This window comes from Anopheles nili (assembly GCF_943737925.1).
Source record: "Anopheles nili chromosome X unlocalized genomic scaffold, idAnoNiliSN_F5_01 X_unloc_19, whole genome shotgun sequence".
Classification (NCBI taxonomy): Eukaryota; Metazoa; Arthropoda; class Insecta; order Diptera; family Culicidae; genus Anopheles; species Anopheles nili.
Window position 1 is genome coordinate 81,392 of NW_026525477.1, and position 18,779 is coordinate 100,170.

General features: G+C 36.3%; 1 protein-coding gene across 1 annotated transcript; it reads right to left on the reverse strand.

Annotated features, from left to right (window-relative positions):
* Positions 1-13,732: 13,732 nt before the first annotated feature.
* LOC128729510 (uncharacterized) lies at positions 13,733-16,418 on the reverse strand. Its single transcript, XM_053823058.1, has 4 exons — positions 16,277-16,418; positions 16,072-16,188; positions 14,668-15,158; positions 13,733-14,604 (listed from the first exon to the last, which is right to left on the reverse strand). The coding sequence occupies exons 1-4, from the start codon at positions 16,376-16,378 to the stop codon at positions 14,295-14,297; spliced, it is 1,020 nt and encodes a 339-aa protein (XP_053679033.1). The 5' UTR covers positions 16,379-16,418; the 3' UTR covers positions 13,733-14,294.
* Between the last annotated feature and the right edge of the window lie 2,361 nt (positions 16,419-18,779).

Consider the following 18,779-nt stretch of genomic DNA (forward strand, 5'->3'; position numbering starts at 1 on the left):
CTCAGAACTAAGGAATAACAATTGGACTAAAACCTTAAATACTATCAACAAGCAGCAACATACAAATAACAGTAGACTTTGGAAATTTATCAATATTTTCAAAAACAAGATTAAACACATACCTCCCCTAAGGTCCAATGAATAAATCTTAATAACACCAGAAGAAAAATGTGAAATCCTAGAGAAATAATTTGAACAAGCCTACAAACAGACTCAGAGCACTCAGACCCAAATGGAACGGAAAATAATCACAAAATTAAAACAAATTCAGTCCACAACCACTGACCGCATAATTCCAAATATGATAAAACCAAAATACATCATGGTCGTTATCAAAAAACTAACGTAAAACAAATCATCACTAGAAAAGCATAAGTTTATCTAAACACCGTATGTAACGGATGCCTCTAGCTGGGGTGATTTTCAACAAAGTGGAAAATGGCCGAAGTTGTAGCAATCCTAAAACCAGGAAAAGATCATTCCCAGCCACAAAACTATAGACCCTATAACAATTATAAGTCTTTTGAGCTGTTTGGGCAAAATTTTTGAAAAATTAATTGAAACAAAACTAAGACAACACGCCTCAACCAACAATATTATCCTCGAAAATCTATTTGGATTCCAACCTCTCCTATCTACAACTTATCAACTCCAAAGGCTAGTTAACCACATAAAGGAAAATCGAACACTTAAACAATCGACAGGTCTTCTTCTTCTTGACAGCGAAAAAACTTTTGATACTATCTGGCACCAAGGACTTTTGTACAAATTATCAACTTCAAAGTTTCCATCTTACCTTATCAAAATCATAGAATCATTTCTAAAAGATAGGATAAACTATGTGCACTTGGGTAACACTAAATCTCAACCATACAATCCTACCGCGCGAGTACTGCAAGGCAGTACTCAATCTCCACTCCTTTTTAACATCTACACTTCGGGCATTCCAGCAATGAAAGACTGCACCAAATTCATGTATGCACACGATTTTGCAGTTACAGCTGCTTCAAAGTCTCCGAGAATTGTCATCAAAGCACATAACAACGCCCTTAAAAAATGTAGCAACTACTGCGCGAAATGTTAAAAGTAAACGCAGAAAAGTCCGAGGCTATTTACTTCACTCGGTTCAAGCGAACCAGTAAGCTCCCAGGTAAAACATTAAAAATTGAGAATAGCTCTATCAGCTGGAAAAATTCTGTTAAATATTTAGGCATGCATCTGGAAAAAAAACTAACTTTCAGAAATAATGTTAAAGCCATAGTTCAAAAATGTGTTCGAAACTCTCAACAGCTTCCTTAACAGAAGATCAAAGCTCAATAAAAAAATAAACATTTGCTCTATTCGGCAGCTGTTCGATCTATCATCACATACGCATCACCCGTATGGTCTAACTGCGCAAATAATCATTTAAAAACGCTTCAAAGAATACGAAACAAATCTTTAAAGTCTATAATTAACGTTCCTTCTTGGTACCGCACTTCTACCTTACATAGAGAATGTAACATGCCACTAGTTAAACAACAACTAAAACAACTGTTAATGAATTACAAACAAAATTGCCACTCAAACCCAGCGGAACTGGTCCGTAAATTATATCGATAAAACATGAGCTATAATGTAGGAGTAATATATCTCAAAGCTGAACTATCCGTTTATTCAACGTTCCTTTAAAAAAAAATTAGTAACAACAACAACAAATGCTTTAGGTCGTGCTTGGTCTGTTGATCCCACTGCTATAGGGTAGTTTAGAAAAGATAAGATTAGCCATACTATAGATACTAAGTCATGAAACAAAAATTTTTTTGGCTCTCGTTGTGGGTTTGCATAATTTTTCCACTCAAAATTTACATCGCCATCATGGCATAGCAGATAATAGTTAATTATGGTAAAGCTAAGAAATAATTTGTAAATAGTGAGGAAAAACAAATAGTTGAACCCACTGTATCGTACAACAAACGGTTGTAACTAATGAAATATTGTCCAGCAATAAAAATTACTCTACTACTACTACTACTACGACTACTACTACTACTATTAGTACTACTACTACTACTCAAACCAGTCCATGACAAAAGTACCGAAGTATCAGTTTCCCCAATGCGGAAAGGGGGGCATAAAGGAAACCTAAAAACCATCATTTCCTGCAATGTTTGAACATCGCTCAACGAAAAAAGGTTTTTTTTTGTTCTTTTAAACGAGTGACTATTTCATCACGGAGAACATAGCAATAGCCGTTTCCGGAACAAACAGAAATTTTCAAATATGCAAAAGACACCAAAAATCTCCTTCCTCCACCTTTACTCTCTTCACTCATCGGTTTAGACACTAAACTACACTAAAAACATCATCTCATCCTCTCTCGATGTATGTTAAAATGTGAAAATGAAAAAATCATTCATCAGCATACAAATGATATAAACTTTACGCACTTATTCAGTAAGATTCCTTTCTTAATTATTGTTTTGAGTTGCAATCCATCGAAAATGCTGTCAGTTAGTAAATAATTTAAATTTAGATTACAAAGGGTAACGATTAAGAACACGGAATGGTATTTTGAGAAGGTAGCTGTCATGCAGGTGAAAAAAAGAAATGGGAAAATTGTTGCCAAGCACCGTGAGTGACGAAATAAGAGTATGTGGAAGAGAAATATCAAAAGCAAAAGAAAGAGAGAGAGAGAGAAAGAGAGAGCGAGAAAAATTATGAGCAGAAATTTAAAAAAATCAATAGGGTAACGAATTGTTCGAAACTTGGTGTTTACACTTATGACAGGCAAAGCGACACTTCGTTAAGTATACTCCGTCATTTAGTGAGTGCCAAGAGCCCTCAAATTACGGCGCTCAAGCAGTCACAATGCACCAGGGGCTATAAATACCACTAGCGAATAATAAATCGCTCTCTTCTGCTAAAAAATCTTAAAACGACTTCAGGTAAATAACCAAGCCACATCCGAAATCCGTAAGTTTGTACATATGGTGCCGTGACCAGGATAAGCCGAATTGCTGGTTATTTTAATTTACGGATTCTCGTGAACACAGTGCAATTTTGACGCGAAAACGTACGTTGTAACACAGCAACTATTCCCGTCTATTCACCGCGAACGAAACTACAACATAACCGATCATGCCGGCATCTACTGTTATATTGTCATCTCGAAGGGCAATTTTGCTTGTCTCGCTAGATCGACATGAAAAATTCCTTATTGACTTTATATCTGAACGAGACACGATAGAGATTGAGACGCGCATATCGAAATTCGATCAACTGTCGGCTGATTTAGAAAAAATTCAGTGTCAGTTAGAAGATTCGGCAACCACCGAGGAAGAGGCTCTACACAACGCTGCTTTACGCGATGATTTTGAGCCACGTCTCGTACGCGTTCACTCGCAGTTAAAGGCTAAAAGGATGGAAGCTCCTCGAAACATCAACGCAGCACAAAGCTTTGGCACTAGCTCGCTGGTTGGCATCAAACTCCCCACCATCACGCTTCCCGAATTCGATGGTGATTACATGCAATGGCTTACATTTAGGGACACTTTTAAGGGTCTGATTCATGACAACCCTGAATTGCCGTCCATCCAAAAATTCCATTACTTGCTAGCATCATTGAAAAAGGAAGCCGCCAAGATAATCGAGTCGATCAGCATAAGTGCCGCGAATTATGAGATCGCATGGAAGATATTAACAGATCGGTACTCCAACGAGTATCTGTTGAAGAAGCGTCACTTGCAGGCTCTGTTCGGAATGACTACTGTTAAGCGGGAAAGCGCGTCGACCCTTCATCAGCTAGTGGATGAATTCGAGCGCCACAAAAAAACTTTAAGACATTTGGGCGAAAATACAGAAGCTTGGAGTAGTTTTTTAGAGCATTTACTACGCACAAAACTACCCGCCACAACGCTACGCGATTGGGAGGAACTTACTTCCACCAATGAAAACCCCAGCTACGAAAGCTTAGTGGCATTTTTGCAACGCCGAATGCGAGTGCTCGAAACTCTGATGGTAAATAATTCCGATGGGACTAGACGCAGCAGAATCATTCTTTTGGTCTGATTCTACCATCACCTTAAAGTGGATTAGCGCGGCACCAAACACCTGGGCCACATTCGTGGGTAACTGAGTATCTGAAGTACAGCACTATACACACCCGCGACAGTGGCGACATGTACCCGGCACATCGAATCCCGCAGATTTAGTATCACGTGGCATGTCAGCGGTAGACTTTCTAAAGAGCAAGCTGTGGGCCTATGGTCCAGAGTGGTTGGCACTACCCTCTTCCCACTGGCCTAACTTCATCCCTGACCCTGATGAAGATATAAATCTCGAGATTCGCCACACAAGCGCTGCACCTATTAATACAATTAGCGATCATCCTTGGTTCATGTTATGTTCAAGCTACACGCGACTGTTGCGTATAGTTGCATACTGCATTCGCTTCACGCGTAACTCCAAGGATAAGGTCAGAACTCAACGCACACCATTACACATGACTACACCTTTAGTCATCACTCCGGATTACATGGAAGCTGCTAAAACTGTGCTATGTCGTTTGGCACAGACAACTGACGAAGGGCGAGGCCTTGATAAAACAATCTCCGTTACGAAGACTGAATCCGTTCCTCGACAGTCATGGAATATTGCGAGTAGGGGAACGATTGAAGCTCTCCCAACTTCCATATCAAGCCCAACATCCCATTGTGCTCCCCAAAAATCACAGATTCGCTCACCTCATCGCAATTCATTACCACGAGAAACTCATGCATGGAGGTGGACGATTACTACTCTCTCAGATACTTCAGACTTCAGGTAAATAACTAAGCCACATCCGAAATCCGTAAGTTTGTACATTTGGTTATATTAAAAACTTAATGTCAACGTTACACATCTTCAAGATGAAACAACGTGTTACTTTTCCTTATGTAGCAATTTTTATATAACGGATCCATGAAAAATGATAAAGGATCCAAAGTGTGATAGAAATACAGAATGATTGAAATTCTCAGTCAACCGTACATATAACCAAAGGTTTGATTCCAACAAAGATTAAGTCGATCATCATCACGCTGCTACAAAACATAACACACTGACGCCTGTACTGTCTAGCCCAAATAAATCTTCTAATTGATTGGCATGTGGATATATTTTTCTCACGTTACATTTTATAATTTTTGAATATATGTACTTGGTATGCAAATTCTAACAAAGCAAGGGACTGTCTAGTTAATTTGTGGTCGTCAACGTTAGTGTATTAGTAAAAACCGATCAATCCAAAGATATTAAAAGCTCTACTTCTGGTAGCTAGAATTAGAACTAATGTGTTTTTACTCTGAAATATCGATAATTGGGGGTACAATTACATTTTTTTTTCAATTTTAATTTTGCAAGAAAGAAAAAATCAAAATTTTTCTGTAGTATCTTTCAAATATACCAGCTTCCTTCCTATACAAGTTGAGTTTTTAAAATGCTGCAGATTTATTTCGTTTGATTTGTCTTTCTCGTAATTAGTTTGATTTGTCTTTCTCGTAATTAGTGAAATCTAGTGTCAGAGATAACAGCAGAGTATGATATAACAGATCTGTAAAGAAACCAAGAAGGGTTACAAAATAGTAAAGATTTCACATCAATACAATGGTTATACAATGGTATGATCAATGAAATATGCAAAAAGCAATATTCTTGATTAAACATAAAACTTTACAGCCCTCTAAAAAGTAAATAGAGCACAAATCATCGAAAACACTACGAAAGACTTACTTTTCGAAGAGGTCAATGTCAAAGCCAAATTTTTCTGCGCCCTACTCTGAAGATCATGATGTAACAGTAGTGTGAATGTAAATGTAAATATTTGAAAATACAAGAAAAATATTAGAAATAGAAAGAGGGAAAAAACTCTCAACGAATTGAAAAATATTCATCTCAGGTGTTGATGCGTTTATGGTTCAGCTCTAGCGTACAATACTGTACAGTCATGCACGCTAAGTTTGGTGCTACAGTGGGTATACGAAAATTTTTACAAAACCATTTTTAACATATTTTTGGTTTCAAGTGGGTCTAGAGCGTTCCACCATGTCTTTATTATATGTTGAAAAATGATTTAGGAAAATATGAAAAATAACCTGCTCATCACGGACTCCCCAAAGGTACTGAAGGGAGTATCTATTACCATCAACCCATAAGATACTACGACCGAACGGCAGAACGCTCTATAAACTATGGTATTGAACTATGCAAAATCCACAATACAACCATGACGGAGTAACACCAAATCTGGTTGGTTCAACAAGCAGCGGTATAGAACATATATATGAAGTTTATATTTCAAGTATTGGGTTCATACACATAGGTAAAATTCAGTTTTGGAGAAAGAACACAGGATACAGTTTAGTTAGCTTTTCAAGTGTAAGGCCATCGAGATATGCAGTGTCCGAGAGCGACCGCAAAAGTTTTGAAACGATGTGATAAGGCAGTTGTCTCTCAGACTGGCGAGGCATATAGCACTGCCGGCAGTACAATTCGATTGAATATCACGAGTTTGTTTGCAAAAGACAGTCTAGACCGTCGACGTACTAATGGATACAGGCTGTGCAGGAGTATAACTGTCAACATGTACACGGAAAAGCATACCTTGATCAAAAACTAGCCCTATATATTTCGCTATAGACGACTAATTGATAGGGAATCCTTCGACTTCTAGCCTACTATGCAGAGGTGGACGACGAGACAAACGCTGATTATGAGGAAAAATTATCACCCGAGTTTTGGAAGCATTGATTTTGATCTTCCAGACTGCAGCAAATCTGAGGAAGATTTGAAAGCAGCGCTGAGCTCTGGTCCTCAGTTCGAATAATGATCTATCCCTCCCTGCGATGACAGTATCATCTGCGTAGAACATCTCGAACAACTTTCTCATTGAAGGGAGAAGGCTAATAGGACTGGTGAAGTAATTCAGTATAAGGCATGAGTTGCATATTTCGACAATTAGATTGATGGCCTTGTCATGTAAATGCTTTTAAAAGCATGTAAATGTTTCAGAAGGATGTTATGGATTCCATCAAACCCAGGAGCCTTCATATTACGCATCCGTCTTAGCGCTTGGCGGACACCGTCAGCCGTGATCCTCGTGGAAGATGGCATATTTACAATAGCATTTTGCAAACAAAGCAGACTGTCAGAATCTTGCTTCGTGAGGACTGCTCAGGTAAGCTTCAATTTGATGCGAACTCATCAGCAAGAGCTTTCACTTTCTCAACCGGGGTGATCAAGGTTTTAAGTTTATTATCTCTCGACAGCCTCGAGCGGCGCATGATGAGTGGATACAAAAAGCTGATGAGCTGGTGAACTGTAGAGTGTCCTCTTCGAAACTGAACAATCCTTGCCAAACTGAACATCCGTCAACGTATTGTTGTCGGTGGAGTGGGCTTCCATCCGTGCATAAATTACATTCTCGAAAATCTTGCTTATAGCAGGCAAGAGGGAGATCGGGCGGTAACTCGAAACTACGGAAGGATCCGTTTCTTTTTTTCGTATTGGAACGACTTTTGCATGTTTCCATTGTAAAGGGAAATATCCCAGTTCCAGGCATCTGTTAGAGATGCTGGTTAAAAAAACACATTGCTCCATGACCAACATGTTAAAATATTGTCAGGACCAGGAGCTTTAAATCCGACACTGTAATTATTGTTTCTGATCACATCGACTCGAGCAGAGATCAGTCTCGCTAGCGATGCAACAAAACTTTTGAAATAACGGTCACCTGTACGTTGAAATTGTCTACTACTGCTATTTCGTTGCATAATCAGAGATCGTGTGCAGGGAAAGAGGAACTCTCGGGTCACTGGAACTTGCTTTATGAAAATTGCCTCTGCAATCTTAAAAGCCCGTTCCAGATCGGAAATAGCATTATTAATAAAACTGACTCCAATGGGGTTTACTAACACAGGTTGACTGATCTTATCCACCAAACGACCAAAGTGCGTCCAGACAACATGATGAAAATCTTTGCGGAAGATCACCGGAGCTTTAACGGCATCGAGCTTGACCGCTGTGATCACTGCAAAATAATCAGAGTTTAGCTCATCCATAATGATCGGTTTCCCCACTGGCATGTTGGTAAGAAAGTGTCGAGGGAACTAGATGTGCCACTCAGTGCGATGTATGTTGATCTGTACTGAAATTTGATAGTGTCCCCTTGCGTAACGTTGAAGACCAGTTTACTATTACTATTTTCCCGGGTGTTGCTCCGTAGGCGATATCCGGCATTTCAGTCGCCTCTCAATGTTGAGGCAGCAGGCAATGTTGAGTATGGATGATTAGTGCTAGATGCCGCTTGAGTGCTACATTAAATCCCTGGACATGTCTGCACTGAACTAGACAGTAGGCAGCAATGATCCTAATGGATCCTGTATTCGACTTGATATTATTCCAATGGCCTCCAATACAAAGGTGAAATGAGGTGAGTAAGTGATGCCATACTTAATGTATGTGTGTTTGGAAAAACAGCTAGCAGCATCTTCTTTCCATTAACTGATCGAGCATTCTAAGTCGCTATTGGTAGATTACCCATAGCGATTGAGAATCTTTTCTATTGTGGTAACTATCTCGATCCTGGTGCAGCAAAATTTGAGGCGCCGTTCAAACTCGATGATCAACTGCATCACAGCATCCAGTTCGTCTTCGGGATCGGGTTGCGGACTGATATTCGAAGGAAGCATCCCCTTGGCCACCATACCGTATTGAAAGCCAGGCGCGATAGTGGGATCTGGAACTATGGGACGTGTCTTTGAGGAGACTCGGCAGTATCAGGAGCTTTGGCGACAGCAGCACTACGGGATCTCAAGCAATGTTCACCGGATTTTTGGCAAATGTTGCAAGTGCAACTTTTTGTCGACGAGGTTGCTGCTACTATACCGGAACAAGACTTCAGAGGTGGAAAGGCCGAGGATGAAACTAGCGGAGCGGGTAGAGATAAAATCGGAGTCGTCTTTGGCTTCGTGTTGGGCTGGTTTGCGGCGGGGTACTTCTGGAGCATCTGCTTGTACCGGATGCGAGAAGGGCAGGTCCGAGCATTGGCACGGTGATATTTCCCACAGTTGACGTACTTCGACGTAGCTTTTGGCAGCGGTGTCATTGAGAACGTTCTCCTCCACGGTAAGCCGCCCAAGTAACCGGGACGTCACAAAATTTCCAAATCACTTTTAGGTCGGACTGTTCCACTGTTGCTTTCGTAAAGTAAAAAAGATACATGCAGTCGAAAAACTGGCGCTTAAATTTTTTTACATTTTTCATGGAGGTCTGCAATGATCTCCTTCGGATCAAGTAGCGGTAAGCCACGCAGGATGATCTTTTACGGTTTCTTCGTGGGGTACGCATGAGTGTAGAGATACGACGTGCTCAATTGTGGGCGGGCAAGTAAAGAAGAAGAAGAAGCATAGTAGTGTGACTTGAGCATAGTTTTGCAACTCTTTTCGAACGTTGTCGACATGCGGCTTCATAATTTATGAAGCTGATATAGTGGATTGGCGCACATTTCCGGGTCGGATATTGACCCCCGATCGGTCCTGGTAAACACGGACGACTGAGACAGAGTGTACATGAGCTACAGAGAATCTGCGTGCAATACGGTCCTGAAAAAACGTTTTACCAATATTTAAGCAGTTCGCCGAAATACATTTATGAATGAGGCGAAATGCTGTCGCAGTAAAGATTCAAATCTGGTCAGTTACCAGCCAGAGATCCTCTCACGATGTTCTCAGTATTTTGATGTTCTGAATGATCAACGAGCAACTGCACTCCACTAGTAGATGATATCATGCTACTTCCACCTTGTAATGATGAAAGCCGAAAAGCCATCCGTCGGTTAAAGAACAACAAGGCACCCGGCGCTGACGAAATATCAGCGGAACGAATCAAAAGCAGAGATGCAGCACTAGAATACGAAATTCATCAAACCGATAATGAGAAATAGAATAGCGAATCGATACCTTGTGATTGGAATCTTGATATTATCTATCCGATATACAAAGAGGGAGATAGGCTACAGTGCAGCAACTACAGGGGTATTACAGTGTTGAATACCTCCTATATTGATCGTCTGCTTTGTCTTACAAGAAAACCTTGTGATGGTGGATGGAAGACTCTCAAAACCTCAAGGATCTGCACCAGAGCGGGAACCATTTTCTTAACGTCAATCCACATCCTAGTATACGATAATAACACAGATATCATTGGCTTGCGGCTCTCCTATGTAGCAGAAGCTTACAAACAGAGGGATCAGGCGGCAGAAAACCTCGAGTTGGAGATAAACGATCTACGCAAGAGTGTTGGATGTACGTGCCCGTATGTGTGAAAGGACAGTGGAGGAGCCAATGCGCTAAGGGGCAGCCCGGAACAAACCGCGGTCATAATTACTTTTTTCCATAACTAAGCAACAATTTACAACAAAATAAGTATATATTATAGTATTATATTTTTTAGTATATAGTATTATATTTTTGTCATTTATAGACAAATTCAATCAAGTAAAGGTGTGCACAGGTGATTATATTGTGTACTTTGTTAATGCATTGTATCTGACTCAAGTTTAAGTATTAGATAAATGCACATCAACCTTACAATCGCAGTTGTCATTGAACGCAAAAACAAAACCAACATTGATTAAAATGTTAGTTAATAAGGAAAAAATAATCAATCAAAAGATATTGATAGCTTCACACTTAGTAGCTAGATTTCATATTATTATGTTTTACTCCGTAGAATCAATATTTGATAGTACAATAACCTATTCACATTTTATGTTTGCTATAGGAAAAATCATTGCTTTTCTGAACCGTTCACCTTGCCAACGTATCTGCTTCCTTCTTATGAAAATAGGATTACTACTAGTCTGTAGTCCTTTTTCTTGTAGTTCGATTTATCTTTCTTGTGCTTAGTGACATCCAGTATCTGTAACAGCAGAGTAAATATATTCATTTGCAAAAAAAAAGATAGAATATTAGATCTCCAAAGTATCCCAGATGGATATTATCCAGCAATGATATCATATCAATCAAATGAATTTATACAGTGGTATAACCAATGGAATATGCAAAAAGTTATATTGTTGATTAAACATAAAATTGTACATTTCCATTTAGTTAAACATTAAAATAATAAATGTTAAAAAAAAGCAAAGGAAAATCAAACTTTTCCATCAAGTTAATATTATTTTTAAGTCGAATTTTCTGAACCCTACTCTGAAAATCATTGTAAAATACTCAATAGAAAGGTTAAAAATACTTTTTATGAATTAAATAATTAAAATTTCAGGCATTGATGCTTATAAAACAGTTCATTGCTACGTTGGTACGGCTCTTTCTCGTCAATACTGTACAGTAATGTTCGCTATGCTTGGTGCTACAGTGCGTATAACAAAAAAAATTAAATCCATTTTCAACATATTTGCGGTTCGAAATGGGTCCGGACCTTTCACCATTTCATAAGGATATGTTATAATATGTTTTAGGAAAAAATGGGAAATAAACAATTTTAAACATTTTTGTTCTTCATTACCTATGTTTGAAAATATGATTGTTTATAGTTTTTTATATGGTTATAGCCCAAAAACATGTACTATCATGAAAATTTGAATTGTTGTTTTATTTTTATTCAAAAGTAGATTAATTTATGTTTCTAATGATATATAATTTACCTATTTTACGCCACAAACTACTACTAAAATAGTCAGTTGAATTGTAGGTACTGACTAGCTGAAGTTTGAGCTTTCGGAAGAAGAAGCTACAATTTCGGAATTTTGTTAGTTAACTATCTGACTTTCAATCCGAATATCGGATTTAGCATAAGCGAATAAAAAAAATGGGACTTATGACCGCCCTTGCCCCTATCTGCAATGCAGTGATGGCGCGGATGCGTCCGCCAAAAACGTCTGGAACAACGTTTGGAAGACCACAGCAAGAGTGGCGAGCGAGCGAACGTGTTTTTTTGTTTCTTTTGGTGCAAAATTTGTCTATTTTACACTTGGAAATTTTACTTAAATTGTCAGTCAAAGCCGACTGAGATTGATTTTTTCAAAATTTGGTACATACATAGATAATGATGAAAGTGTTACCGATACATCCCCCCCTTTAAAAAGTTTATTATATTTTCTCATAAACATACAATTGACAACCAATGGGCTGTAATCTCACACAGCCACTGTCCCACTCCCAAAATTCAATAACAAAAAAGCAAACGGTGCGGTTTAGCGAGGGAGGGGCGGGGGCTCAAATTGATTCATAATCTATTTAAACTTGACACATATACTTCTTACTAGTCTATGCAACGTGCAGTTAGCATGGTGGAGAAAAACATGGAGGGAGTCCTTTACAACCCCACGATTCTTTAAAAAAACATCAACTGAAAAATGTGCACACAAGTTTTTTCATGCTGTTTGTTTGAGGGACAAAAATGGTCAAAATTACATACGTTGTTTAATTTAACTAGTACTTAGCACGTATGTTTCAACTCAGCCCGTACAAGAAATATCAAAATATCAGCTGCTCTAGAGCGGATAGAGGGCGCTTAAACAAACCCCTTTTTGGAAGTATGCACATTTTTCATAAAAACAAATATTTTATACGTATTGAACTGTAATTTTTATATCATGGAGAGCAAATAGATACTCTTTTCACGTAGGAAAAGAAATTATCATAAATTCAAAACATGTCGCTAAACGGTTCAGTTTTATGTTCTCTTCCTTCCCACTACATCCATCGTCTTAGACACTAAATTACACTAAGAATTTCATCTCATGCTCTCGACCTATGTTCTCTGGGGAATGCAAAACAATATATTTTGACAAATGAATAATATTCACAACATTAGGCACTAAATCAGTAAGTGCATTTCATGATTCACTGTATTAAGCTGCGGCGCGTTGCAAATGTGATGTGCATCTTTCATTTAAAGGGTTGCAAAAGAGTCCTCTGTTATAAAAACGGAGATAGATCACAAATGCCTGTAGTATTCAAAGCGAAGAGCTTAGATCGCAGAGAGCAGATGATTAAGAACACTGAAATGCGTTTTGAAAGGAAGTAGCAACACAGGTGTACAATATAGAAGAGAAAATTGACGGAAGGCAGCGTAGGTGAAGAACTAAGAGATAGAGAGAGAGCGAGAGAGAAGGGGGGGGGGGAGAAAGAGTGTAGTAAGAGAGTTACAGTAAGGATTGGCGAAGAGGGGAAATCAACGATCAACGAGCACTAAGGGATCAAATTGTGAGCAAATTGCTCAATGGGATATATATATATATATATATATATATATATATATATATATATATATATATATATATATATATATATATATATATATAAAATTATATATATATATATATATATATATATATATATATATATATATATATATATATATATATATATATATATATATATATATATAAATTATATATATATATATATATATATATATATATATATATATATATATATATATATATATATATTAAGAGAATTAATATTTCTGGTCCATGTAAGACATTTAGACTCAGACCTATAGTTTTGATGAAATGTTTTCGATTATGCTTAACATTCACACTTAATTTAAAGTGAAAAACAAATATTTCCAGTTGTTTACGCTTACAAACATCCACATGTATGTGCTTTAAAACATCAATTACTATTATTCAATTCTCTTTCGGATGATTTATTTTTTTAATAATAATTGTCTTAATGTAAAGCGAACTTATTTATTGGTTTGAAATTTATATAAGAAATCTATCTATTTTTTACTTGTGGTTGCGTAGGCTTTTGCGGGTGCACACTAAATTCCAGCAAATGCGAGGAATGGAATTTGCTCGTAACGTTGTTGCTGCTATTACACCTGCTACTACTTTTGCTGCTGCAATTACGGTCGTGGTTAATGTTGATACCGCTGCGTTGCTTCTGTTGTTGCTGCTGCTGCTGCTGCTGCTGCTGCTGCTGCTGCTGCTGCTGCTGCTATTACTGCTGCTGCTGCTAGCGCTGCCTTTGCTGTTACAGTTGCTGTTGCTGCTACCGCTATTGCTTCTGCCGCTGGAATCGCTACTATTGTTACGGCCGCTGCACCGGCTGCTGCTGCTGTCCCGCCGGCTTATAGATGCTGCTGCTGTTACTGTTGCTGCTCCTTGCAGATTACAAACGTTATTTTATCAAATGTTAGCCTACTGGCAAACATTTTTATGTTAAAAATCCGCATAGTACTCTCAAACAACAATGTCTGTAAATATCGCTCTTCCATTAAGTTGGGTTGAAATAGCATTAAATTCAGCAATTTTCCTTTTCTTTTTCAGAAGCGATACCGTTTGTTCCTCCAGTTCTCTCAATTGTGTGATTTTCTTGCGGCGATATATTCTGAGTGGATTCATTCTCCTCAACTAGCTGTAATTCTACCGATGAATCACATTTCTCAGTATATGGTAAAAAGGTACCGCGAACACTTTCAAATGCTTTCCGAAAGCCCAGCTTTGTATAAAGCCCACGGGAAGCATCGTTTTCAGGCCTTATTACAACAAATGGTGTATATCCTCGTTGAATCACCAATTTTGTCAAAGATTGTGCAACTTGAATGCCATAGCTACAATATAAAAAAATCAGTTAAGTAACGCATGGGAACAATTTTTGGTCATGTGATCCTTACCCTTTTCTCCGGAACTTTGGTTTTGTTTGCATTGAAAACATACCGCCGTAATAGGATTGCAAGCTCCACGCGGCTAATTCATTGTCTGATTGATTAAAGACGCCGAAGCCAGGAAGCTGTTGAACTAATTTTTCAAACAACTCCAGGCTTTCGATATCACTTGCCGGGTATAAATCGTGAATATCCTTCACGTCGTTGATGCATAGAGGTTTCATAATGACTTCATTTCCTGCTAATGGCTCCAACATTAAATTTAATTCAGATGGACATTCATGCACGTAAATATCACCATAGATATGACCATCGAGTTTGCCATTAACTTTTTCCTGAAATATTTCTTCCATCTTGTGCATAATACCTACATGAGTAAAATTCATGTAGAGTGGACTATGCCATTCGAAAAGAATGTCCTCATCTTTAATCAGTTCCATGCGCTCTAACAGGTCTGGTGGACAAAAAATACCTACACTTTCATTTGTTCGGTTTTCCGGCTGTCATGAAAAAAATGAGAAGAAAATTTATTAATAATGTTTAATTGATAAAATAATGTTGTAAGAATTTCAGAATGCACTTATGAGCTTATTAATAAGTGGTTTAAGTTAACCGATTTACCCGATATGTTTAGAGAGGATATACAAAATACTAATTAGTTTGTGTCAGTAATTTGTTAAGCAACCGCCCTACGATTTAATTTAATTATATACTTGCAATAAATTTCGATTCGATTTTTTCTAACACACTCCTGTTTTTGTTTTCCACTTTGTTTCACACAGTTCCTCTACTAATAATTGACTCCATTATTTGTAGTATCCATCTCTAACTAATTCTTTAAAATACTGGCTATCATAAAAGAAATTCTCCTTTCCATCGTCTGACGGTCTTAACCATTATTGCACACCAATGCTTATGATGTTTTTTTTACATCTTAAGCCCCCCCCCCCCCCCCTTATAATCTTTATAATCTTTATAATCTTTTTTTTGTAGAATGTTGCAAAATTAACCTCATTGCCTTATCTAAATCACGGCGGGTTTGAATTCAAATCTCTGCTCACCATTCTTCCATAGGTCTACATATTTTATAATTATTCTTTTGTTTGTAATTATGACCTGACTTGTTCGGACTTTTAAGTGATTTGTAAGTGGAAATTTGTCTATTCATAAAACTAATTTATTCGCTATCCTAGCATTTATCTCGAAGCACCCTTTCTCGTAGCCATTTAAGCTTATGATACTAGATATAGTTGTATTGTATTGTGCACGAAAATCTTTTCACAAAGGTCGTGCAAACAATTAAAAATAATTTAATATGTGTCTGTATTTACGCAGCATATTTGAATTAGATGCGCTACGGGTAGAAATCAGTAAATAGGTTATTCATGTTACAAATTTAAATATTTTACCTACCGTATATGTGCAGCCTGGGAAATGCAAACAAACTGGATCTACTGGCCACCTCTTTGCTTTATAAAATTGAAATCGCCATACTCTATTATTCAGGTACGTTTTAATGGTTTGATGAAACTGCAACAACCAAAGTATATTTACTATTGTTTCGTACAAGTAACAATTTTTACTGATGGTTCTCTATTCTCTTCTACTGTACACCTACCTTTAGGGAATGTGGAAAATATTTTTCCAATTCGTCCATCATTGCTGGTAGCTCACACTCTTTAACGATCACAAAGTTGTTACCTTCATGCATGTTGTCCATCCTTGGAGTATTGGCGTCTATATAAATCAAAAACTTTCTTGTAACAATATGTTAATAGGATGTTTTATGCATTATTACAAATCAACCTAAATTCCCTTAATTGCACTGCTGTATTGTATCAGTTGCACTTTATTTCTATTAATCTATGTCACATAAATTAAAAAAGAAGCAATAATTACAACAATTTTTAACAGCAAGAGTTACAATTATACAACAATTTTTCATGGCTAGACTAATGCTTTTTAATTTTGTACCATGCCTTCTCGAAGGTAATAAAACATGTTTTTTATGTTTTTGTATGTTGTGACACAATTTTTATGTTTCGTTACAAGAAATTTGTTCTTTGCATTATTTTACAATATAGCCATGAAGATACATAATTCTAAAATATCTACTGATGCTATAAACTGAAAAATCAGAAAGGTAATATTCAAAAAACTCAATAAAATTATAGAAATACGGGTGTCTTTAATCGTAATTGTGCTCAATGAAAACATCACAAATATGATACTATTTCGTTAGATTGTAAAGAAGTTTTGTATAATGTTGGCAAAACAAATGAAATTTGTTTTAATAAACAACCCTTTTTCCTGATCAATTGAATTAACAGTTTGAATTTATTGTCTGTTCAAAAAAGAACTGTTATGTTAATGCATCATTACTATTTGGATAGTTAATCAATCCAAAATCCAAAAATCCAAAATCCAATCAGAGCCTCCAAAATCGTTGGAATAATATTATATCTTTGCATTAGAAATATCCATGATTTATAATTCATATCAAACGGGTAATCATTGAAAGTTTTCAATGTTTCCTTTCAAGTACATTACATTCGCAGCTTTCAAAGCATATAAACGAAATAACTTGGAGTCGTAATATCTCTTATATTTTTTTACTCCCATGGCCGTTAAACTTTCCCACAACACTAGATATCCTTTTTCTAACTTTGCTAGTTACTTTGATTTGAGATTTTTTGTAATCGTTTGGCTATGGTCAAATTCTATATTGTTGGTCCTGTAATTAGTTCAAACTATAAGAAGAGTAAATTAAATTATTCTTATTTAAATTTTTGCAATTTCGGTAGCCGAAAATTTTACATGTTGCATTATATATATATTAATGAATATATTTAAAATATAAGGTAATATTTCGAAAGATCAAATATTTTTCTCGTTTCAACTATTTGCCTAATATTTTCGTAACTTTTACACAATTCAATATCTTTCCTAAAAATTTATGAAGCAAATTTCGTTAACATATTTTAATAAACAGAATTTAAACTCCTCTAGGTTTTTTAAGACGACTGGCAATTGGATGCAGTTTAAAGCAAATTTTTGAAAGCAATTATAAAAAGGAATAATACTACTTTTCGAATCCTTAATTAAAAAAATCCGCAATAAACCGATTTAGCCCGGGATAAGGGTCACAGCGGCTGATGGGAGGAAATGCCTTTCAATCTCGAAACAGTTATACAAATCTCAATAAGGCCGTCCCTAAATAAATAATGATAATAATAATTAAATTAACAACGATTTTAGAAACACAGTTTGCTTTCATTTTTTTCAGATATATAGTAGGTTCACTGTTTCTGTGATTTTATGAAATACGTAATTAAGAGTCATATTCTATTACTTTGCTTACATCTTGTAGTCATTATCACGTGATGCATAATAAACATTACGCTATGATACAACACCAACGACAACCTTTTATATTGTGTGTAAAAAAGAGTTTTCCAGCAGTGATATGACATCATCATGTACTGAATGGCGCAGACCATCGCCATTAAAACACGCTGAACCATGTACGCAATACGGTATTTTAATTGCAATAGGTGCGATGAATGAAATATTGTTACAATGAATACATAAATTGATTGGTATATACCTTTACTTTGCGTATTGATGAATCGAAAATGTTTGTTGCTAAACATAATTCTTATCAATGAATACGCAAATTAAATTTTAATATATTTAAAAATTACGGTTACAACGGATGTAAAATTAAATAATAACGACTAGCAGAAATTTTGTAAGGAAACAATAATTAATTTAGTTAGTTTTACAAACAAATTTGATTGTGTTTGGATAAGAACTAAATAAATCCTAGAATTTAGAATGTAGTAAAACGTGTAGCAATTTACTTCCTAGAAAAATTCAGAACGAAAACGTATGGTAATTCTAATTTTTTGAATATAATTAACTATCACTTATAACGGTTGATAAATAATAATGCGAGATATATATAAATATATATATATATAACATAGATATAAATATATGTATGTATATATATATAATATATATATATATATATATAATATACATATATATATATATATATATATATATATATATATATATATATATATATATATATATATATATATATATATATATAT

Coding starts and splice junctions, on each gene's coding strand:
- LOC128729510 (XM_053823058.1), bottom strand. CDS start 16,378: ATGGACAACATGCATGAAGGTAACAACTTTGTGATCGTTAAAGAGTGT. Junction 16,189..16,276: donor ATTTTCCACATTCCCTAAAG/GTAGGTGTACAG, acceptor TGGTTGTTGCAG/TTTCATCAAACCATTAAAAC. Junction 14,605..14,667: donor CCAAAGTTCCGGAGAAAAGG/GTAAGGATCACA, acceptor TTTATATTGTAG/CTATGGCATTCAAGTTGCAC.